The sequence below is a fragment of the Natator depressus genome, chromosome 1, assembly GCF_965152275.1.
Source record: "Natator depressus isolate rNatDep1 chromosome 1, rNatDep2.hap1, whole genome shotgun sequence".
Taxonomy (NCBI): Eukaryota; Metazoa; Chordata; order Testudines; family Cheloniidae; genus Natator; species Natator depressus.
The window spans coordinates 268439946-268465002 of NC_134234.1; the positions used below are offsets into that span (position 1 = coordinate 268439946).

Genomic DNA, 25057 nt, shown 5'->3' on the forward strand with positions numbered 1-25057 from the left:
GGAGTTGTGAAAATAACTGACATTTTGGTTCATAGAGGCTGAAAGTGAAACATCCCTACCCTGTATGTTTGTTAAGAAGTAAAAGTTAGACAAAAAGGCACCTTTACCTGGAACATCCACAGGATCAGGGATTCGTAGTTCCTGTTGGCTATGATGGTCACCATTAACAGTCTATATTTATCCACAATTACCACAGCATTGCATAACCACAGCTTATTTTCCTAAGCTAAGAATAGAGAAAACTTGTTGTTTTAAGTTGAAGGAAATAACTGTGCTACCTCAGATACCACCATTTGTGGTAACTAGTGTCTTTGTAACGGTGGCCACTCCATATGAATATCCATAGCTCATGTTCCATGCACTTTGGGACTGAGATTTGTGAACACATCAAACCCACACCAGTACTGATGTGGAAACTCTGCACAGCCTTAATTCAAGAGTTAAAAGAGGAACATAGAACACATGAGATTCAATTATCTGAAACTCAAAAAAGAGTCCTAAAAAAAGTGACAGGTTTCAGAGTAGCAGCCATGTTAGTCTGTATCCGCAAAAAGAAAAGGAGGACTTGTCACACCTTAGAGACTAACAAATTTATTTGAGCATAAGCTTTCATGAGCTACAGCTCACTTCATTGGATGCATGCAGTGGAAAAAGTGGAAACTAGTCAAATTACAAATGATGACTATAAACAAAGAACACAAGTATGTAGGGACAAAATTAGAAAGGCCAAGGCACAAATGAGATTAAACTAGCTAGAGACATCAAGGGTAACAAGAAAACATTCTATATATACATTAGAAGCAAGAGGAAGACCAAGGACAGGGTAGGCCCATTACACAATTCGGGGTGCCAAGGGGGAGGGAATAATACCAGAAAATGTGGAAAAGGCAGAAGTGTTAAATGACCTTTTTGTTTTGGTTTTCACCAAACAGGTTTGTAATTATTGGACGTCTAACATAGTGAATGCCAGTGAAAATGAGGTAGGCTCAGAAGTTAAAATAGGGGAAGAAAAAGTTAAAAATTACTTAGACAAGTTAGATGACTTCAAGATGCCAGGACCTGATGAAATACATCCTCAAGGAGCTGACTGAGGAGATAACTGAGCCATTAGCAGTTATCTTTGAAAAGTCATGGAAGATGGGAGAGATTTCAGAGGACTGGAAAAGGTCAAATATAGTTTCCGTCAATAAAAAGGGAAATAAGGACAGCCCAGGGAATTACAGACCAGTTAGCTTAACTTCAGTACCCACAAGGATAATAGAGCAAATAATTAAGCAATCAATTTGCGAACACCTAGAATATAATAAGGTAATAAGCAACAGCATGGATTTGTCAAGAACAAATTGTATCAAACCAACCTAACAGCTTTTTTTGACGGGGTAACAAGCCATGTGAATAGGGGAAAGCTGTAGATATGGTATATCTTGACTTTAGTAAGGCTTCTGATACTGTTTTGCATGACCTTCTCATAAGCGAACTAGGGAAATACAACCTAGATGGAGCTACTATAAGGTGGGTGTATAACTGGTTGGAAAACTGTTCCCAGAGAGTAGTTATCAGTGGTTCACAATCAAGCTGGAAGGGCATATTGAGTGAGGTCCCACAGGGATCAGTTCTTGTTCCGGTTCTGTTCACTATCTTCATCAATGATTTAGATAATGGCATAGAGAGTACACTTATAATGATTGCAGACAATACAAAGCTTGGAGGGGTTGTAAGTGCTTTGGAGGATAGGATCAAAATTCAAAATGATCTGGAGAAACTGGAGAAAAGGTCTGAAGAAAATAGGATGAAATTCAATAAGGACAAATGCAAAGTATTCCACTTAGGAAGAAACAATCAGTTGCACACATAAAAAGTTGAAAATTACTACGTAGGAAGGAGTACTGCAGAAAGGGATCTGGGGGTCAGAGTGGATCACAAGCAAAATATGAATCAACAGTGTGACACTGTTGCAAGAACAGCAAACAATCAGGAGTGTTGTAAGCAAGACATGAGAAGTAATTCTTCCGCTCTACTCCATGCTGATAAGTCCTCAGCTGGAGTACTGTGTCCAGTTCTGGGTGCCACATTTCAGGAAAGATGTGGACAAATTGGAGAAAGTGCAGAGAAGAGCAACAAACATGATTAAAGGTCTAAAACATGACCTGTGAGGGAAGATTTTAAAAAATGGGTTTGTTTAGTCTGGAGAAGAGAAGACTGAGAAGCGATATGATAACAGTTTTCAGTACATAAGGTTGTTACAAGGCAGAGGGAGAAAAATTATTTGCCTTAACCTCTGAGAAAGAAGAAATGTACTAAATTACAGCAAGGATGGTTGAGGTTGGACATTAGGAAAAACTTTGTAACTGTCAGGGTGGTTAAGCATTTGAATATATTGCCTAGGGAGGATGTGGAATCTCCATCACTGGAGATTTTTAAGAGCAGGTTAGACAAACCCCTGTCAGGGATGGTCTAGATATGAGTGCAGGTCCCTTCCAGTGCTACGATTCCATGAGGCTGTACATTATAGGATTTAGGTGTGTAGGGCACTCTAGTCTATTCTATCCACATATGCCCTGCCTCACCATCTCCACTGCTATTTATGCCTGTGCTAGCTGGGTGTGCAGTGTGTGTACTCTACACATCAACACAAGTGTAGATTTATCCTATATCGGAATAAAGTCTCCACAATGGTTACATAAATTATTTATCTCTCCTTGGTTTCAGGCATGGCCACTCATTATCCAAAGTTTGGCAGGTAGTGCTGGAAATGTATGCAGTTAGCAAACAGAAACATTTTTAAATAACAGTGATAGTTATAAAGCTCAATTAAATATATTACCAAAGGAATGCCTCTTTTGATAGTTTGCCATAATTCACCAAAGTAAACTAACTCTCTCTCTCTCTCTCTCTCTCTCTCTCTCTCTCTGTGTCTACAGAGGGGGGAGGGGTTATTTTGGTGAATTGTGGCAAACTATTAAATGAGGCATTTCTCTCTATATAAAAAACAAAGACTTTTCACCCCAAAACTGGATTTCAGGATAGAAACACAGGCTCCAATCCTGCAAACATTTATGCATATGACTAACTTTAAGCATGTGCTTACGTGTTTACAGCATCAGGGCTTGATGTTGCAGAGTATTTTTTATTTTATTTTAAAAGAAAAAACATGAAAAGAAAAATTGTTCTTCATCAGTTTGCAAACAACATAATATCCAGAATGTATCATCATATCGGAGACATACCAACAGAGTGACCTTTCAGAGACAACTCAGGACTGGGTCAGACTAAAAACATCCATCTTAGAAGTTCACATTCTTTCTGAGGAGATTTCAAGTATATTTTACATTAGTTTACAATATTACCGATAGAATGTCTGTCCTAAACAAGTCCAGAGAGTTCTACTTCTGTTCGTTGTGCATACAAAGACATTATTAGTATCTATAAATTATCTCTGCCCTCTCTCATACAATATTTTGCATTTTGTTAAAACCAGGCTCATTAGTTAGGAAAGAAAATAGGTAACTTTATATCCGTTGTGAGGTTTTCATCAGACTAAGTCATAGCACAAAAGGAAAATTGGGCAAAGCTTGTAATATTCAACACTAAGTAATTTTATTTCCATTACTTCATCGGAGCTACATATCAGCTATTCAGAAAATGGTCCCAAAGAGAGTCTTTAATTTAAATTGTCCGATGTTCTTTTGGCATCCCTGCATTCTGACATTTCGGCATACTGAAACCCAGAGATCTGTTCTCCATAAAACTTGGATCTAGCTTCAGCTTAAAGAAAAATGTCTTTTTCTGTTTTGTTTTTTTAAGGTGGAGTTGAGATATTGTCAACTTTACTGCAAGTTTGTTCAAGTTTGTTGAATCATTCTCAGCTTCAGTATTTTGTGTGTATATAGGAGTGATAGGGGTGAAAATGAAAACTACTAGCAGCTTCTGAAGTTAAGTTCTGATTTTGTCGCCCATTAAAATCAAGGGGAGTTTTTGCCTTTCACTTGGGTGGGGGCAGGATTGGGCCCATCTAATATTTTTTGGAGACTTCATTTACTTGCAGTAACTGTAATTAAGCATAGTAACTGTAATTAAGCATACCTCTAAAATCGAGCATAATCTAAGAGGTAGGAATGGTTTCTGTTCACAGAAGCCCTGTATACAGTGAAAATAACAGACAGAAATCTAGGGCCTGATCCAGCTAATCTGATTCTTCAAGCAATTCGCTAAAGCGAGGGCAATAAATTGGATTAGAAAGGGTTTGCAAAATTGAGTCCCTTACACGGTATAGAATTATAGGTTTGAAAAATTCTCAGAAAATGGTGGAGTGGAAATATGAATAAATGTCTTTTGACATGACATGACAAAATGAAAAGCACGGCCCCTTTTGACTGGATGGGGACTGAAAAACTCTAGGAAAAATCTGTTTAAAGCCGCTCAGAAAATTAATCCTTGAGAGGGCTGGTTTGCTGAAAAATTAAATGTAGCCAAGAAAAATCTTGGCCTTCTTCAAAGCTGGTTAATGCTTTTGGAGCTGATTGCTTCTCCTCTTCTCCCTCCACAGGCCTGGAGAAAGTGCCAAGGGATCTTCCCTCAGACACAACCCTGCTCGATTTACAGAACAACAAAATCACTGAAATAAAGGAAGGGGATTTCAAGAACTTAAAGGATCTCCATGTAAGTGAATAATGAATTGACAGTTGTTGAAAATGGGAGGAGGAGATGATGCATTTTAGAGCTGTAATTTAGAGAAAGAAACTTGAGACATGTTAATGCTGTATCTTCTACACTTCACACTTATATTGTGCAATCAAGCAGCAATACCCCCTTTGCTTCCCATTCAATAAGTTAGGAAATGCTGCTGCTAAGATCATATTCTTTGCCTGATCATGTCGCTGCCCCTCTTTGAATAACTGGACTGGCTCCCCCTTCTTCACCACATCAAGTCTTTGTTTCTTGTCATCAGCTTCAAGGCTCTTCATAACTCTTTCTCCACCTGTTTAGCCAACATAGTTTCATTTCAAGTTGTTCTTCATCCCTTCTACTTTGCTAACAATGCCAGCGTTGATGCCCCATTTGTCCACAGCACCATCTCTGGGACTGCTTATGTTCCTCACAGAACACGTGTCTATGTGCTTTGCTGGATCAGGGCCTTACTGAAGTGCTCTACAAGACCCACTCCCTCTTGTCATTCGAGTTCTTTCTTACTTCTTCTTTCTTACACTTCTGCCATGACGCCTACATAAAATAAACCAATGAACATATCCATTTAATAAAGAGAAAAAATCACTAGATAAAATCTTGGCCCCATTGACATCAATAGGGTCAGGATTTCACCCACCATCTTTGTTGATGTCCCACGTTTTCTTGTAAAACCATCTTTACTTTCTTGTTTCCCCCTTGTTCCCACATGTCTAATTTAATTTGTAAACTCTTCAAGGAAATGTTATGTCTTCCCTTTAATTCTGAGAGCCCCCAGGAACACATTTGGGCACCAAAAGAAAAAAATACATAAAACTAATACTAACTATTACCTTAAATTGAGTTAGCTATTAATATAAAAGGTGGAGAACTTTGTTATCCTTCCTGAAAAAAACAAACTAGTTATATAATGTGCCTGCTTGAGCAGTCAGCATCATTACGCCCAGTAAACATTGCTCCTCACCTTTGTTGGGCCATTTAGATTCTCTAGTTATAGATTTTCACCTGCTGCAATTACATATTTCTAAGGGTCTTATTAAAAAGGGTCTTATTAAAAAACACACTTGTCTACCTGTTGAAGTGTATCTCAGAGATTATGGTGATGACATACCTCTGTACAGCTTGTGGATCATCAATTATTTATGTAGCCCAGATATTTCTCTAACTGTGATGCCTGCGATATACTGGTATTTGACTGGCTCTCGCCTCATACTTTATAGTGTGGTGTTCAAATGATGTTAGCACAGTGCATTTACTGTATAGTAAGGACCCATATATACTACAGTCACAAGCTACATTGTTCCAAGGCCGAAGCAAAGCCACAGTCCCATGCAGACTACTGCATGAGCAAACCAGCTCTATTTAGATTGCAAGCTGTTTGGGGCAGGGCTGTCTCCTATTCTGATTGTACAGTGCCTAGCACAATGGGGCACTGTTCTTGGCTGGCTGCTCCAGAGTTAACAACTCTTGCAATTTTATCACAAATCTAGGAATATTTGTTGCTTTTCTTAAAGCCTCAGCTCCTGGAGAGATGGAATTAGGTGAGGATCTCAGCATTCATTCAAAAAAAGGTTGTGAAGAAAAGTTTGAAAATGTGACCTGAGTGTGACCTGAAGACTTAAAACACAGAAGTCAGATAAATAGAACTCCAATATTATTAATTAAAAAAAAACCCTCATGATTTTGAAGCCATATCTTGTGATTTTTTTGGTGCCTGAATCATGAGTTTTGTATGCTTGGAGTTGACAATATTGCATCTAGGCACCACCATAATGAAATAATCTAATAAATTGCTTAGGAAATTAAAGAACTTTCGTCAACTTAAAAAACTGCTTTTACTTGTAAGTCCCCTAAGAAGGTGTTAGAGATTTAACATCAGATAAGGATACCATCATCAGCTGGCAAAAACAGCCCTGAATAATATTATATTATCATTTATTATGGCTGATTATAATTTGAAGAACTTTTTACAGTCCACTCCTAATTTTAGTGAATAACAAAGAGAGTCTCTGAGGTGGAAGTTTCTACATTGTTGTCACATCATATGTGTGCAGTTTGCTAGTCCACATTTTGAGAAAAAAAAAGGCATTACAAAAAGTGAAAAGTATTCCTAACATCTTAACCACTGCCTTCTTGCTCTGGAGCGGCAAACTCTTAAGATAAAAATCCTGCATCTATCCCATTCAGATAGTGATTTTTGCTTGATGCGCTGACCTAAGATAAGTTTCAAAACGAGAATAATGCTCTTTTTGTACCACACCTAGCACGACGGTAATGCCAATAAATAATAAATAATTAATTAAATGATAATAATAAACTCATCTTTCCATAACATTGCTAATAGAGAGGATAACTGAGTTATTTTATTTGTTCTATTTCTATGCTTTGTCAGAACAAATTACTGAAGGACTGATTCTCATTTACATTTAAGACCCTTTACACCACTTTGCATGGTCCCAAGTATCAGAGGGATAGCCATGTTAGTCTGTATCCACAAAACCAATGAGGCGTCTGGCGGCACCTGAAAGACTAACAGATTTATTTGGGCATAAGCTTCCGTGGGTAAAAAAACCCACTTCTTCAGATGCATCTGAAGTTTATGCCCAAATAAATCTGTTAGTCCTTCAGGTGCCACCAGACTCCTCGTTGTTGTTACACCACTGTGACAGTGTCCAGAAACCCTAAAGTGAGCAGAAATGTAATTTACACTATCATCCATAAAACAGAGAAAATGGAAGTTTAAAATAAAAAACTTTATGGGATTGCTTATTCTCTCAATCTCTGAGGTGAGAATCCAGCAGAACTCTAATGAAGTCATGGGAGTTGCTGTAGGTTTACATGCCCGTTCAATTGAAAACACATACTCTGTTTTTACTCATTTTAGGTTTGCTTTCTTTTTCTTGTTTCAGTGGACAGGATCATTATGAATGATTCATTTAGCTGTGACTACATTTAGGGAAACATCATACAGACATTGAAAATATTGTGTTTTTTTGATCCAATATCGGACATTGCACCTCACAACATTCATATTAGCATTGATAATAGCACTGCTTCCTATTGAAGTCTGCTGTTGGACAAGAAATCAATCTGCTTCTAGCTGAGCATTAGAAAGAAGAAACAATGAGAGGCTTTACGTATTATAATTAAAGCTAGATTGTCACCATCCAGCTTCCATTTTGTTTTCATGTAAAATTTGCACATGTGCACAGACTCAGTAACTGTTGACCTTATTATCTTATTTGTGCCTGAAAATTCCCATACATAAAGTGAAGGCAGGATAAGAATTTGGCCCTAAAGAAATAATGCACTCAAAAAGGTGCATGTTTGTTATCCACTCCTGAAGTAATACTTCCTTTCCTAGTTGGTAGTCTGTGCCTGCAGTGAAAGACAAAACCATCTCCTGCACCTACCATGGCCCACTAAACGGGAAAAGGGCTTTATACAAGGAAGATGGTGATGGAAGCACACGGTCTATGACTTATATAGAGAACTGTTATAAATTGTCAGCCACAGTTAAATGGGCTTTGAGGAAAGATAATTGTATCTTGGAAGTGTCTATGATACCAAGATTTATTTGTTCCTCTTTATTTTTTCCTCTCCTCCTGTCTCCTTTCAGCACTATTGATGGTCTGTGCTTAGGTATCCCAATGTCCATGCCAAGCCACTGCTCAAACTGGGCATTATGGGAAAATAATGGTGTGCACCAACTTTTTCTCTCACGTGTGTGTGTGTGTATGTTTAAGATTTATCTTTCTTTCAGACCAGCAATAGAAAGTGACAGTCTCACACAGATCTCACATAACCACCAATACCTCAACCTTGTTCAAGCATTGCACTAATCAGTTACCTTTCTTTTTCCTTCCAAGTGGCTCCATGCTTGGCTAGAGTAGACCAGGGTCAGACATTTTCAGCACCTTGTCATGAAACCTGAAGTGTACCCATCTCCCTTCTAGCATTTTTGATTCTGCACAAAACAGCAGAGTGCATTTGTGATTGTTTTTGAGCTAGATGGATATAATCCCCCATTGTGAGGTTGATTCTTTTTCAGGCTACTTGGCCCATGTGGTGTGTGTTTGGACACCATCTCCCTCCCCATTAGCGCTGCCTGCAGATGTTTTCCCTCGGCTTTTCTCGTTCAGTTCATGTTTTTACTGACCCCTAAACTCTCACTAAGTTATTTTTTTTGAACTTTTGTTACAAGTAAACCATAGGAGGCACATTCAGAGAAAAGTCAACATTACAGCTCCAAGGCTAATTACTTCTTTTTCTCTGAATCCCATGTATAATAGAGTTATTGTGACATGGAAAAAAACACATGGTTATGGCATAGCCAGGTGCCATACAGGTATCTTAATCTCAGAAATTGTTGTTGCTCTGAGGCATGCCAAAGCTTCTGTTGCAGATTCTGTGCTGTACTAGGTAGTGACAAATAACGTATGTTAAATGCCTAAGGCAGGGGTCTTCAATTGGGGTGCTGACCCGGCTGTCAGGGGGTGGTAACCACCCTACTTTTCCCTTCACTTATCATTAAATGGGGGGCACTAGCTAGTCTTTAAATCATGATTTGATGACTTCAGTAACTCAGCCAGGGGTTATGGGTCTATTACAGGAGAAGGTGAGTGAGGTTCTGTGGCCTGTGATGTGAAGGAGGCTAGTCTACCTGATCTTGATGGTCCCTTCTGGCCTTAAAGTCTATGAGTCTATGAGATGGGAGGCAGAGTCATGGTAGAGGAAAGGTCAAGAACCACTGGCTTACGGAATATACCTTTCACAACACCCATCTTCTTTCCCACAACATAAATTTTGTAAAAAGTGCCTTTTTATAACTAGTCTGATTTGTAAACTGAGAAGATTTTCTGAAAGTTTGCAGAAATTTCCCCAATAGAACATTGTCATTTTCAGCACATCATTTTTGTAAGCAGAACACAGTTCGGCCGAAGCAATTTTGGCTACAGCCATTACTAAGAGTTCTGCTCCTTGGGGCTCTACAGATTCTGCTAATATCAACTAGATAGATAAGATCTGGGATAAAAGAGAGTTACTGAACATTTTTGGAAAACCCGTGCCTGTCTAATTCTGGCCAAAACTACCTCCAGTACACTAACAGGGAATTTTAAAGAAGCTGATAAGGCTATAATTTAATTAAACGGCAGCAAACTTAAAACAGATTCAAAGAAGTATTTGACTGAGTGTTTTAGTTAATCCATGTTACTCACTAATGTAAGGTAGGACTTCTGATAAACTTTTCAAAAAGCACCTAGAGGTACATCTTTACTGCGCCCATCTTCAGTGACAGGAAGTGTACATCCACCCATAGTCCCCTTGGCATGACTTTAAACAGCAATGTTGACTGTGAGGCACAGCTTCAATAAGTACAGTAAAGACATGCCTGACGGGTGTGGGTATATACTCGAGTACATACCCTACGTGGCTCTCTACTCGCCCAAGCTCTGCCTCCTTGTCTATTTTTAGCAGTGTAGTCTCCTGGTGCCTCCCCACTGCTGGAGCCTTTCCCCTCCTCAGGAAAAGATTCCTCCAATAGGGAAAGGCTCTGCCAGATGGGAGGCAGCTGGGAAGGATTCCAACAGCTCCCCACAGCTGGCGCCTTTCCCCGCCGCAGGGAAATGCTCTGGCAGTAGGATGTCAGCTGGGAAAAGATTCATCAGTGGGGAGCTGCTGAAGCCATTCCCCATTGCCTCCCCGCTGCTGGAGTCTTTCACTGCCATGTACTACACACCACAGCATGTACTCAGCCTGCTCTTCACTACAGCATGTAGCCACACGTACCAGTGGTGTGTAGCATAAACGTAGTCTTAGTGTGCCTTAGGGGCCTAATTTCCACTGAATGTCAATGGAACTTAGGTGCTTATATAAATATCACCATTGGTAAAAATCAACAAAAAGTGTACATTACTCGCAATAACCCTCATAGTTACTCTATTTAACTCTATTTAATAATTTAACAACTGGTTATATTAAAAATGATAAAGGGCATTAAATCCTCATGATTCAGGGCATAACATTCACCACTAGCTGATGTCAAGAAATGTTGTTCCCCTTGTGCTAATATTGTGTGGTTAGCTGCATTATGCTGGGGATGGGATTTACAGCTTCCTCCAAAAATTGTGGGATTGGTTATTTTCAGAGAAAGGTCATTGCATTAGACAGAATATTGGCCTGTTCTACTTGCAGTTCTTATGACTTATCAGTGTCAACAGAGTAAGTGAGAATTATGACTATATCTTCTATATGACCATTAAAATTATTTTGGGAAAGGATTATTGTCAGTGAACTAGCCTGTTGAACTATGAGTGACCTCCTCCCAACAATCTGGTTGCTGCTGGTTAGTTCACAAAATTAAAGCAGAGATATACAGGTATGTGTGTACTCTGTGGACCCAATATAAAATATACTACTCATTTTACTTAGGGTGAATTGAAAGGGGAATACATTAGGGAAAAATATACAGTGCACACACACACATATACACACTGTTCAAAACTATCATTCCACTTTTCTCCTTTCACCTTTCAGTTTTCACTCAGAAGAGGTTGCTGCCACAGACACTTATATCCGCCTGGGCACTTATTTATTGCCTAACTGATTGATGAAAGACTCAAACGTTCAGCTTTTTCCCATTAGATATACTGGTAGCTGACAGAAGTTTAACTATGGGAGGATTAAGAATTGGTAAGAAATATATTGGAATGGGACCAAAATATGTGGGCTATCAAAACATGTGGAGTGAAGGCATCTGGTTTTTTTTTTACATTCCTACCAGTAATATGGTGCAGTAAGTGAACAAGAATGCCCTGGAACTGTGCTCTGCTAATAAATATAAAAATAATTATACTGTACATGTACATAGCACTTTGTATCCAGTACTCTCAAGGCATTGTACAACCATTAATTCGCTTAGCTTCATAACACTCTGTGAGGAGCATAAATAAATGGGTGGAAAGATGGAAGGAACCTCATGTGGATTTACTATAATATATAACACTCCTTATCTTTGATTTATTACAGTCCTCACATTAATGATTGGCATAGGAACTTCTTGTCTATTTATTACATTATTGTTTGTTAAACATCAACAGTGTGATCAGTGCTGTAAGGTTTACAAATTAAGACATGATCCCTGAACTATCGGATTTAAAAATCAAAATGCTGATCCTTGCAATTGTTACTAAAGTGAGCTGTCCTTACTCATGTGAGTAAACCCACTGACTTCAAGGGCCACACTATGTGATTTGTGATTTGAGTCAGACAAAAATCCAACAAGTACAGACTGGAAGACCCAAAGGATAGTTATAATGTCAGACATTATTAGTAGGCTAGATTGTGCCCTTTCCTTATGCAGTCATCACAGATTTTCTTCCTTGGAGAGACTGGGTAGAATGTGGGGAGAATTGGCTGGCTGCATGGTGGTAGGGGCAAAATACTGCAACCCAAAATAGGTGTTACAAATTACTTCCCACTCCTATTCCCATCACATCCAGGGAGCCCTAAGTGACACGATTTGGCCTATTGTTATTATTACTACAGAGACTGAGGTGGTGATGCACTTATGTTTATGTGAGTTGCCTCTTCTCCACTGGTGTCAAATGAAAAGATTATATTTTGTCCTTGGAAGTAGACATGATTCTTATGGACTCCAATGGGAGCTGCACATGCACCAGAGAGCAGGATTTGGCCATAAGTAGTTTTGTAGGTATTTTTGTAGTTATTTATCTTTTGCTAATATGCGTTCTTCTGATTTTTTGAAATTCTGCATTGCATTTCAACACAGCCAACACAGCGAATCAGTGGTTTTTTGAATTCTTCCGTCTTAATGCAACTTCACCCTAAATTTATGCCCACAATGGAGGTAACAAAATCTCCTTCTTTATTATTTCACAGGCATTGATCCTTGTGAACAACAAGATAAGCAAGATCAGCCCTGCAGCCTTTGCTCCACTGAAGAAACTGGAGAGACTTTACCTCTCCAAGAATAACCTGAAGGAACTTCCAGAAAACATGCCTAAAAGCCTTCAGGAGCTACGTGCCCATGAGAATGAGATCACCAAGCTGAGGAAAGTTGTCTTTAATGGACTGAATAGTATGATTGTCGTAGGTATGCATCATAAGAGATTTTTGCTAAAGTAACTTGATGTAGTATATATTTTCTAGATATTACTCTTAACCCACTGTACTTGAAATATCTTTTACATGGATAAGCCAAGAAGTGTCTTGATAGTCTACAGCAATTAGCCAAATTATCCATGATTCACTGAAGGAAAAAAATGCTCTTTTGTTTAATACTTATAAATGTAAACTACCGTACATTTCACAAACATGTTTTGTTTGCAGAACTGGGCACCAACCCACTCAAGAGCTCAGGACTTGAAAATGGAGCCTTTCAAGGGATGAAGAAGCTCTCCTATATCCGTATTTCAGATACCAACATTACTAGTATCCCTAGAGGTAAGAACAGCTATGAGATTTTAGCAGATTCAGGTGTGTAAAATACACTGATCAGTAAGACTTCAAGGCCACGGTCAAATTCCACCAGAAGACAATCAGAGCCTTTTGAGTTAAATCCGTGCACTTCCAAATCTTGACTGGGCTAGTACAAGGGCGGTGCAATTTGATATTCCATTAATAGAGCTCTGCATGAGATTCAGTTACAAAGGTAAACCAGTTTATTTGGGATTTCTTCCAGCTGAGAGAGGAAGTGGGAAAAATGTTTATGGGCCTGATTCTGATTGAAATTACACTGGTGTAAATCAGGAGTAACCCCGTTGAATTCAATGGTGTTAGATTACTGTAAAACCAATGTAAATGAGATGAGAACCAGGCCCTGTGACTGTGAGTGAGTGTGATCTTCAGGGTCAAAGAAGCATTCATTTGCAAAATGGAAACATTTGCAATTTTTTGAATAATTCATTGTATTCATTATACTAATAGATCTCTAGTGTAGCCTATGCAAAAAGGATTCAAAAATATACAAAATGGCTCCAAACTGCAGGAAATGATGGTAGCTATAGTAATATTTTGTCCAGCAAACTGTTGTGAAAATGCACACAATTTCAGGAAGTTAATACCAGAAGATTTTATTTAGTATTATTCTCCCACTCATTTTCTGTTATGGCTGTTCTTTTGTACATACTGCTTCAGATAGTCAAAATATTGGGCCCTGGGTGTTTTTCTGTAATAAATGGGATTTGCACAATAAGATTCATATTTAAGTATGCTCTACACAAAAGTAAAAAACCCAACAGTAGTTTTCATTTTTAAATTAATTCTTTTGTCACTATTGCTACATCTGGGTCCAAATTTAACACCTGCACACGTAAATGTGTGCAGGCTGAAATTCACCTCTCTGCAGAGTCCCATTTAAGCTGTTTTGAAGATTTATGTGTGATTTAGTTGGTGAATATTAGCCCTCAGCACAGGGTTACATTTCACTCAAAGTGAACTGCTATTTGAAAATCCACGCTTTTCAAGTTCTCCTCATTGTGAAAGTTCTTCTTTAATGTTTAAAACAAATACTTTTCAAAGTGCAAGTTGCAAGATTCATGACTCTTCTCTGATGGGTCCATGCTCCACAATTAATTGGCCTGATCTCAGTTATGCTAAGGCCCTTTTATACCACTCTAGCAATATAAAAGACACATAATAGAACTGAGAATCAGGCCCATTTTTTATGTTTGAGTTATACTGAAACTTTTTTGGGACATCTTCTATTTCAGGCCTTCCTCCATCCCTTACAGAGCTTCATCTTGACGGCAACAAGATCACCAAAATTGATTCTGAAAGTCTAGCTGGACTCGTCAACTTGGCTAAGTAATAACATTTTCACATAACTTACAAGTATTATGTAAAAAACAATAGCTGCAATACACACAATAGGAAGAAATCACTCTGTAGTTAAGAAGGGTGATAATCTTTTAGCTTGAATGTGCCAAACCATTTAGCAGGAAAAGTTAGAGCTTGTCTACATGGTATGGCAATGCCCATGAAGGGAGTGAGATTTCTAACGCACACTAATGTGTTGTGTGTTATTTGGCCCATATGGACCCTGCCGGTATGCACTCAAAAGTTCCCTAGTACACTTTAACATAGTGCTGTTCGAAAGGGTACTAAGTTAGACCGCAAAAGGGAACCATTACTACGTACCAGCGGCATCTACATGGGCCAATTCATGTCAGTGAACTTTAGAAATCACACCGCCATAGTGTATATTACCCACCATGTAGACAAGGCTTAGTGAGAACACCGGGACTTTGCCACTGAGCAACTCAAACAACTTTTTTGAAATCTAAGGAATTTACCAGGCAAAAACACTGCTACCTGGAATTAATTTTGAACAGACCTAGCAATAACCCGTTTTGGAAAATGCTCTCAAATTTTGAGGATTAAAAATAAGGAAACTTTGGAAATTTAGGAAATACAATGTTTGTGATATGTTGTGCAAAAATGTCCACTAGGGACTATTGCTATGATTCAGCAAAGCACTTACACCTGTACATCAAGGCTTTGCTGAATTGAGGCCTAAAGTAGGATGAGAGAAATAGATAGGAACATAGGAATTATCGTACTGGATCAACCCCATTGTCTATCTAGGCCAGTATCCTGTCTCTGACAGTGGCCAGCAGCAGATGCTTCAGAGGAAGGTGTAAGTAGGTTGATGTGGAAAAATACATGCCAGGACAATGACTCAGTGAACTGATTGAAAATATCATGTGCAATATTTTGAATAAACATTGTGCATATGATTCTCACCGCACTGTGTACTCATATACATTGGTACAGACTGCATGCAAAGTAGGTGTAAAATGCTACACTTACTTATGGTTTGGTAACACTTTACACCAACTCTTCACTCACTTTACACTGGTATAAATGACTGTACAAAGCCGAGAGAGTCAGGCCCTGTGACTCTCATACTGATGCTGACTAGGGGGTTTGTGAGGTAAGTATTTTGCATTGTACTGCTCTGGGTCAACAGCACAATGCAAAAGAATCATACTCTGTGCAGGAAGGTGGGGTTTTTTCATCTTAATAATGGCATTTTGGGGTTCCTCTAGATGCAGGAAAATATAGGACAGTACTTTAGACGAGGATGTTAATAAACCAGTAGAATTATTCCGTGGGTTACCTCTCATTAACCATCCCATCAGAGAGTAATATGGGCCCAGTAACGTGTTAATTATCAAACTGGGGCTTCTGAAGTTATAAGATTATGATATTTTATAATGCTTTATGAAGACGAATATTTAATTTATCAAGGCCTTTTTTGTCACTGAGATATCTTATATGTCTATCATTCATCTGACTGACAGAATGCAGGCAGAGAAGAGAGACAGTTGGAAAACATATTAGAAGCTAATAGGAGCTGAATTTGCCTCTCTATTTACATTAGTTTGGCCTGGAATTAAATGCACTGAAGTAAATATAACTGGTTCAAATGAAGGTTCTTGGATATTTTAAATATGGATAGTCCCTTTATTCTTTCTTGGAATCGGTCTCTTGGAAAAGCTTTTGGGGGCTTGTAAAATCCAACCAGAACATTTCAGTAATGAAAATGTTCAGTTCTCTGCTATATGTCTCATTTTGTCACCATGTGTTATCACAGATACACCTTCACCCAGAAAGCCATACACAATGTTCTGATGCTTTATTTGGAAGGCTCCTGAATTTTTTGTAAGCATATGAGAAAAATACAATAACTTACGAATTAAGGACCAGGAAGCAATATTTTAAATGCAACCATTTAGTCTAAAGTTAGTGGCTTGTGTAACAACCCTCATAGAAATGAGGAAAAAGAACCCTTCCAAAACAAAAATCCTGATATTTTACTTTGAAGTGTGGGTCCTGGCATTCCCCTTTCTTCCCCACCACCGTCGAGCTTCCAAATATTTCCAGCCAAATCCAACTACACGTTCCAAATTCCTCATTCTGAAGAGCTACCGTTTTACCTCCTTTTCACATGTTCGCTTCCGATGGGTGTGATTATGGCTTTGGACAATGAAAGAAGTGGAGAAGAGGCCACCACCACTTCATTAATCAGACAGCAAGAACTCTTATAGAGGGCAGATGTCTTTAGAAAAACACTCAATTTTTTTCTGGGGCTCTAGATTAAATCTACTGGCTTGGGAAGAAGGTGGTGCCAAATTCATAGTACACAACAGCACGCTGCAGGATTATCAAACCATGAGGCTCAATCAACCTGGTTTTAAATTTAGATTAATCATGAATTAGATTAGTGGGGATGGGGCAGAGAGAGGAAGTCTGAAGAAAGAGGAGGGAAAGGTAGGGCCATTGGGAGAGCAAAGGGGGAGAATCCCCACAGGTGTGTTGAATAAAATACAAGGGCCAAAAAACAACCAGAAAAAAAAAGAGCTACTTTCATTTAAGTGCCTAAATAAAAATGTAGGTAGCCACCCAGTTAGGCTAGAATTTGACTTCACTTCTGCTGGAACCTGTCATGGTTAAGCAGTTTAATAGCTTCCTTAAGCTGCCGTTAACGTTTCAGACACAGGCCAGTTTAGTGTATGTCTGTGTTAGGACATTTTGGTACGGCACCTGTTCAGCATGATGCCTCTTCCTGGTTCCACTGTTTACGCTGTGGTGAATCCGTAGCAGCAACAGCAATATGTTTTTTAAAGTTTACTTTTGAGTCTCCTAAAACACAGTTCACACAAAGCTACAGCAAAAAAACCCTCTAACTTGACAAATGATTCTGTGGATTGTATATAGGATGGAGTTCCACAGGAGAGTGCGTGCATTAGGTACGTGACTGTACTAAGGCCTATCTCCCATTAAAAGTCAATGCGAAGTCTCCCATTGCATACAATGGAAGTTGTACCTGGGCCTAAATGCTAATGTTCAGATTTGTGGTGTTTGTGTAGTCCATATGACAGCAACATGGGAAAGGGCCAGCAGAGGGGTTAGAGACTAAAGAAGCTGAGCACATCCTTTTGAATTACAATATAAATGTTCATTTCTATTTTTATATATTTTTTCCTTCTTAGTCTTCACAAGTTATTCAGTGATGAGACTAATACAGCTAAAACATCTGTAAATCATTTACAAATATAAAAAGCTATTATATGAAGAACCATTTCCCAGCTTCCTCCCCTTCTATCCCTACAGAAGAAAAGACAGAAGATGAAAACCATACTGTGTTCTAACGCTCTAAAACTATTGTATGCCACTTTTTCATCTCTGTCAGTATACACAAATAAAAGCCAATTCTGCTGTTCCCATGGAATGCTCTTTATCTTAGACACGTCTGCTTCGATACTTGTATTTGTATCCAAATTACGTTTTAGATATGTGTTCATTTAGATTTTCTACAAGGTTTTGCCAAAATGACCATATTTTTGACACATCCCCAAACATCCTGTGTGATACACATTGCCAAAGTTTTCTAAATAATTCCAATACGTTATTTGCTCTTCAGGCCAAGCTAATTACATGAAATGAAATCCTGGAGTCTTTACTTAGTTTTTATGCACTGTAGTCATTGGGAACTTTGTTTAAGTAAGAACTTAAGTGAAGTTCTTAGGATTTGACATATACCAAGTTTCTAGTAAAGGTAAGGGATCTTTTGAACTACATTAAGGTTGATTCTTATAGGAGTAATGTTACTCTCATATCAGTTATTTAGGGCTTAATCCAAAGCCCACTGATCTCAGTGGGAGGCGTCAATGGACCTTGGATCAGACCTTTAATAGTTTTGTCCTGTTACAGTAGTTTTGTTTGCAGTTTAAATCTAGTGAGTTGTACTAGATGTTAGCATTACTCTTTCTTTCCATGTTTCTTTTATTAAAGACACTCTGCACAAGGGGTTCTAATCTTGACTGGCATCAGTTCTAGGAACTTCTTTTTGGCTGTAAAGTCTAATCAGATGCGTTCAGTTGTGTGGTTACATATTAGGTCCAGAATCTGACTTCTGTACCCGGTATAATCTATACAGCATTACCATAGCAGATTGTTGTGAAACTGCCAGTCTCTAGTAGTCTTCATCTATAATAAGTTGTACTGTTGTTAGAGGTTCTGATTACATCTATAAAATACTTGGGCTGTTGCTCAGAGTTTATAGTTAAGAAGTCCCACAATGAATATATTTTCCTGAAAATTAAAAAGCAATGCTTTAGGTTAAAGGATAAAGCCGACTCCTTCCCACTAGATATATTACAACAGATTATTTTACAGGATAGCATTCCTGCTGAAGAACAGACTGTTTTAACTTGGATTACCAGATCCTTTAGAGAAGGAAACTCATTAATTTTAGTGATTTCAGACCTGAAGGGCAACAATATGCAAATACACATAGGACCAGATTTTCCAGGCTGGACAAAATTGTGCTAGTAAATCCAGAATGTGCATACTATTAAAAGGAAGGATGGTTATATGGTTACAGCCCTTGGCTGCAACTCAGGAGCTCTGGGGTCATTTCCTAGCTCTGACACAATTCCTGTGTTTTGCTGGGCAGGTCATTAAATCTTTCTGTGCCTTAGTTCCCCATCTGTAAAATGGATATAAATATATCCATATCTCCCAGGGATGCTGTCAGGATAAACTGATACATGTTGGTGAGATGCTCAGATACACTGTAGTGGGGTCACATAAACAGAAAGAGAAATTTATAGTCTAGAGCCTCAATATTCCACTGGTCATGCAAGAAGCTCGTAAGGTGAATTTTAGGAAGTCAGTTTTGATAGCCTGGTGACTACTGTAAATGTGAATATATACAAAAATACATGCTGTAGCAATAGTAAGCAAGTAACTCAGAAATACAAGGTGAAGTGGAAACAAATTGAATTATGCAATGATAATTCTGGTAGCTCAAGTCATGGAATTTCCTGCTCATCCAAATGTATTGTGGCTTTGTGATTCTGTATCCCATTAGCAATCCATAGGGCCATCCTGCCCCATTGTGTGATAAATGTGAAAAACCACATACTTTGTGAAGAACTGCAATAGCAATCACCTGTCAGAATTTGTTGTTTTGCTAATGTTTACCCCGTGTCATTTCCTTTTGCAGATTGGGTCTCAGTTTCAACAGTATCAGTGCTGTTGATAATGGCTCTCTTGCTAGTATACCTCATCTGAAAGAACTTCACTTGGATAACAATGAACTTGTCAAAGTGCCTGGTGGGCTGGCTGAACACAAATACATCCAGGTAAAGTATATCTTATGGACTCAGATGTGCAATAATTGAAAGGGACTGAAAAACAGGTCTTTGAACTATGGATCTGTGAACATTACACAGTACTGGCTATCCTATCTTTGTCATTTGTGCCCCCAAACTCTGACTTGAGGCAAGCCTCATATCTACTGTTTGGCAGTAATTGACTACACCAGGGGTTCTCAAATTTCATTGTGCCGTGACCCCCTTCTGACAACAAAAATTACCACACAACCCCAGAAGGGGGGACTGAAGCCTGAATCCCCCTGAGCCCCGCCGCCCTGGTTGTGGGGGCCAAAGTCCAAGCATCACTGCCCCAGGCCCGGAGGCCAAAACCAAATGCCAAAGGCTTCAGCCCCAGGCAGGGGGCCTGTAACCTGAGACCAACTGCCAGGGCTGAAGCCCCCGGACTTCGGCCCCAGGCAGTGGGATTCAGGCTTCAGCCCCGGACCGCAGCAAGTCTAAGACAGTCCTGGCGACCCCATTAAAATGGGGTCACGGCCCACTTTGGGGTCCTGACCCACAGTTTCAGAACCGCTGGATTACACCATTGAATATATGCTGACATGTAAAAGAAAGTACAGCATATTAGAGGATTGACATTTCATTTCTAATTTTGAGTATATGGACATGGAGGTACCTAGTCTCCTTACTGCGGAGGTCCATAGACCCATAAATGTGTGTGCAATGGAGATAATAAATTTGATAAATGTATCGTGCACATTTCGCTGCTCTTTCCACACTGTCTCCCCACGACTTCTTTTCAGATTCAAAACCTTTCAGCAGCTTTAGACAGTCATTTTTTTTATAACTGTCCCAGAAATGTTTGCCTTGGTCTCTCACAAAATTACACCTTCCTGAGGCCAAGAACAGTTCATATGCAGTTCCACACCAGTAAGAGATATAAGCTCAGACATCTTCTAAGCCTGAAGGTCTAGAAATATGAAGTGAAATCCTGGCCCTATTGAAGTCAATGACAAAACGCCTATTGATGTCAGTGGGGCCAGGATTTCACCCACAAACGTCAAATAACTGGAAAGGAAAGATTCCCTAAATGGGAACCAGCACTTGCATGTAGCTCTGGAAAATCCTGGAGATAGCAAACTTTAAAATTGTGACATTCCTAGACATAGGTCATTCTCAGAGGGTTTTATAGCTCCCTCTAAGCCCTGTACAGTTTGACTCAGTATAACGAAGCCATTGCACTTGAAGAAAAACAAAAAATAGTCCCTTTCGGAAATATAACCCTTTAAGATGTTTCTAAAATAGTTTTTTTCATTTAAAATATGACCATTTACTAAATACATGATCATGAGACAGCGTATAGAGGTTTTATCAGCACTTATTTGAGATGACCTATATAATAGTTGCTTTACCACGCAGAAAATAACTCAATTGTTAAAATAATGCTAATAAAAATACAGATACAAACTATTTTGTCCCTCCATATCCTGTATTTTGTCCTTCCTGTCCCTCCATGTCCAAGTGAGTTATCATTCTGAACCCCAGCTAGGTGTATCTTGTACAAGAGAAAAATATCATCAAGCTTGACTAAAGCATATAACATTTGTCATAAATAATGGAATTATACGTTGCAAACATTGGTGGAAAAAGAATGCCCGTGCTGTAGTCAGCCTTAAAATCTTTATAATTGCTCTTGGCAAGGAGTTAAAATTATCACAATATTGATGATATTCCCTATATTGAAGCAAAAGGCCAAATAGAAAACAGTCTATGTTCACTTTGAAACAAACAAACAAACACACACACTCTCTCTCCCTGTCTTGTCTATCCACTTTGTAACAAATATATTGGCCAAAGGAATTATTATGATTGAAAAATGTTTACAATCAATAATGATTATATCACAGTGCTAGTTTTCCTTTAGTTTTTGGGTTGTAGTCTCTTATTCAGCTAGATACTTAGGCACAAGCCTAACTTTAAGCATATGAGCAGTCACAAATAGTTGCTTGAAGTATGGCATGTGCTTAAGTACCTTTCTAATTGGGCCCTTAGATTAGAAGTGATACAGCTTTATTTGACCTGTCTTCAAAAGTTATTAGCAGGGATCTTACAAATCTGTTTGCCACGGAAAACATGGAAAAAGCACAGACTTTGCATTTTTACAGAGAATCTTTAGTTTTTACATTTTGTGAAAAAATAAAAACATATACAGTAGAACCCCATTTATCTGACCCTCCATTATGCAGCTCTCCGTATTAACTGAAGAGGGGCTGTCAATCCCAAGCAGCGGGGATCAGGCTGTCAGCCCTGTGCGGCAGGGCTGAAGCTCTCCAGATTATCCAAATTTTTGATTACCTGATCTGGCCCCAGTCCCAATTAGTTCAGATAAACGCGGTTCCACTGTATCAATAAAACATTGCGTTCAATATATATTGTATCTAGGGAAACTAAAGTTCAGCATTTCATTTTAAGTGTGGAAAAATTTGTCTTTTTATGTTTTTTTAATCAGATAATGTTGTTTTGTTTTTTAATCACAGAAAACTAGGATTCCTGGTTATTAGCCATGGTAAAGTTCAGTTAAATTTTTAGGGCTTGTCTACACTCCCTACTGGATCGATGGGCAGCGATCGATCCAGCGGGGGGTCTATTTATCGCGTCTAGTCTAGATGCGATAAATCGACCGCCGAGCGCTCTCCCGTTGACTCTGGTACTCCACCAGAGCGAGAGGCGCAGGCGGAGTCGACAGGGGAGCATCAGCTATCGATTTACCACAGTGAAGACACCGCAGTAAGTATATCTAAGAATGTTGACTTCAGCTACGTTATTCACGTAGCTGAAGTTGAGTAACTTAGATCGATCTCCCCCACCTCTCCCCCAGTGTAGACCAGGCCTTAGTAGCTCAAGAAAATTAGCATAAAGTATCAAATGAAAGTGTATTTAGAGGAGCAGGTAGATTACTGTGCTGTCATGTACTGTACAATGTTTACTGATGTTCTGAAATATCCAGATTAGTTATGCACTTTGCCATAGTAGTCTGATTTCTCACTGAAACAATTGTATATATTTCAGGTAGTCTACCTTCATAACAATAAAATTGCTTCTGTTGGCCCCAGCGACTTTTGCCCTCCTGGATACAACACCAAAAAGGCTTCCTATTCAGGTGTGAGTCTTTTCAGCAACCCTGTACAATACTGGGAAATCCAGCCATCTACTTTCCGATGTGTCTATGAACGTTCGGCAATACAGCTTGGAAATTACAAATAGAGCCACAGAGATGGAGCTCGGTTGTATTTCAGCTACAAATACCTGTTGTCATAAGCCTGTTTAAAAATTGTTAACATTTAAAGCCAAATACTGGAAACTTCACTGAGTGGATATCACCCATTGATGTAAAATTACTGATTCTTTATAAGTGTATAAGACAAATCACACCATCAAAAGAATTGCCAGCTGTACTCTATTTAGACTTATTTCAGCCTTCATTTTGCCAGAATGCTTTGTGTGGTATCTTTCAGTTAGCTGAACACTACAGGTTTTCACATTCCATTGTATATGAGATTCGGGGTAAATATTTGTCAAATCTTTTGATATTAAAAACAAATGATAATGATTGAGGGTTGTTGGGTTTTTTTGTTTTTGTTTTTATAGCCACTCATGGAAATTGGTACAGTAAAAAGGAGATGAGACTCTATTTTTTATTCTTGGGCACAGTTGGCCCCTTTAAACTTAAATCAAGCCCTGGAGGTTTAAAAATATCTGCTATAACATGTTTAAAGCCTATTTCTGAATGTATCTATTTAGCAAAGGCAATATAAATTGTTGCTAATGTCATTATTTTGGTAAAAAAAAAATAAAACAAACTCATATTGTATACATATTTCCTTTTCTAAGTGTTTACAAATCTACCTGAGCAATTCTAGTCAAGGTTAGCAAATAAAAGTTTTGTTGGCCTAAAAAAATAAATAATTTGCAGTACAAGACATTTGTCATATATTCCTGTTCTTCACTACTTTTGGATCATGATGACTACCATTATCTGGGGCAAATCCAGCACACCTTAATCACATGAGCAGTCTCATTGTCTTCACTGGGTCTACTTGTGAGAGTGAGGTAATTATGATTTAGCCTTCTATATTAATCCACTTATAGATATAAAATCTAAAAACTTCAACACTCTTCACTGATTCTGTATTGTACACTAGTCGACTCTCTTCACTGTTTTCAGTTTTTAATTATTTTTTTTTAAAAAGTCAAGTAGAGATATGCAGCCTGCCTATCTGAAGAAATGGAGGTATTCGTGGGTCTTGGAATATCAGCTGACTCATACTTCTGGGAACAAGATTAAATCACTGGCCAGAACTGGGACATCATTCTTGGAAATCTCTTCTTCTTCTAAGAGTGGTTTGAAAGCAATGCATGTATTTGGGTTCTACAGTTGGTATGAGAGGGTAATAGGCATGGCAAAGGAAGGCTGCACATTTCTACTTCCGTTGTCTACAAAGTTCTTTTTATACTCATTCCAGTTGTCATGTTAAAAGAACCTTCCGAGGCCACTTAATTCTCCAAGTCAATCTTTTCAATTTGTAAAACTTGTATGGCTTTTATATTAAAGAATGCTGTAATACAGGCAAACTCCCAATTCCTCGTCTTTATTATGTAGGTTATGTAATCAAAACAGACAAATTGTCAGAATTATAATCCTGGATGGGTCCACAAAAATAAAAACCTTCTATACTCAGTGACAGCTAAAATGAGCACACATTGTCTCTTATTCCCCAAAGAAATTAGAAAACAAAACAAAAAAACCCACTTTCCAACACAGCAGTCTTCTACAAATTTCTTTTCATGAGAAAGAAAATGTTCTTTTTGTAGCTGTCACTACTGTAACTAGCAGAAATTATAAAGACCCATAATATTCATAAGAGATGTGGACAGAATTTAATTGCATACTTATTTCATGTCTTTTCCATTCATTCAGTCAAATAATCTCCTTATTTAGTTCTGCGTATCTGGGAGTTTAAGATCAGAATCTTTACATGGCCTGTCATGTGGCAGGATGTCAGCCACCAAAGTGAATTTTTTCTATAGGAGCTTTTGGGAAATTTGACATAATTCACTGGGGAGAAGTAGTGTAGTAAACTACACTAGAAACTAGAAACTAAACTAGAAAACTACAAAAATAGCATTTCAGCAAAGGATACAAGTATCATCAACAGCCATAAAGAGTC

At 38.5% G+C, this 25057-nt stretch overlaps 1 protein-coding gene across 1 annotated transcript in view; it reads left to right on the forward strand.

Annotated features, from left to right (window-relative positions):
• The window catches only part of DCN (decorin), a 44795-nt gene extending 20239 nt beyond the window's left edge, over positions 1-24556 (forward strand). The window contains exons 3-8 of the mRNA XM_074941914.1: positions 4547-4659; positions 12586-12799; positions 13036-13149; positions 14418-14511; positions 19721-19859; positions 22899-24556. Of these exons, the coding sequence (XP_074798015.1) occupies positions 4547-4659; positions 12586-12799; positions 13036-13149; positions 14418-14511; positions 19721-19859; positions 22899-23093 (869 nt within the window). The 3' untranslated portion in view covers positions 23094-24556. The remainder of the gene's footprint in view (positions 1-4546; positions 4660-12585; positions 12800-13035; positions 13150-14417; positions 14512-19720; positions 19860-22898) is intronic.
• The last annotated feature ends 501 nt before the right edge of the window (positions 24557-25057 follow it).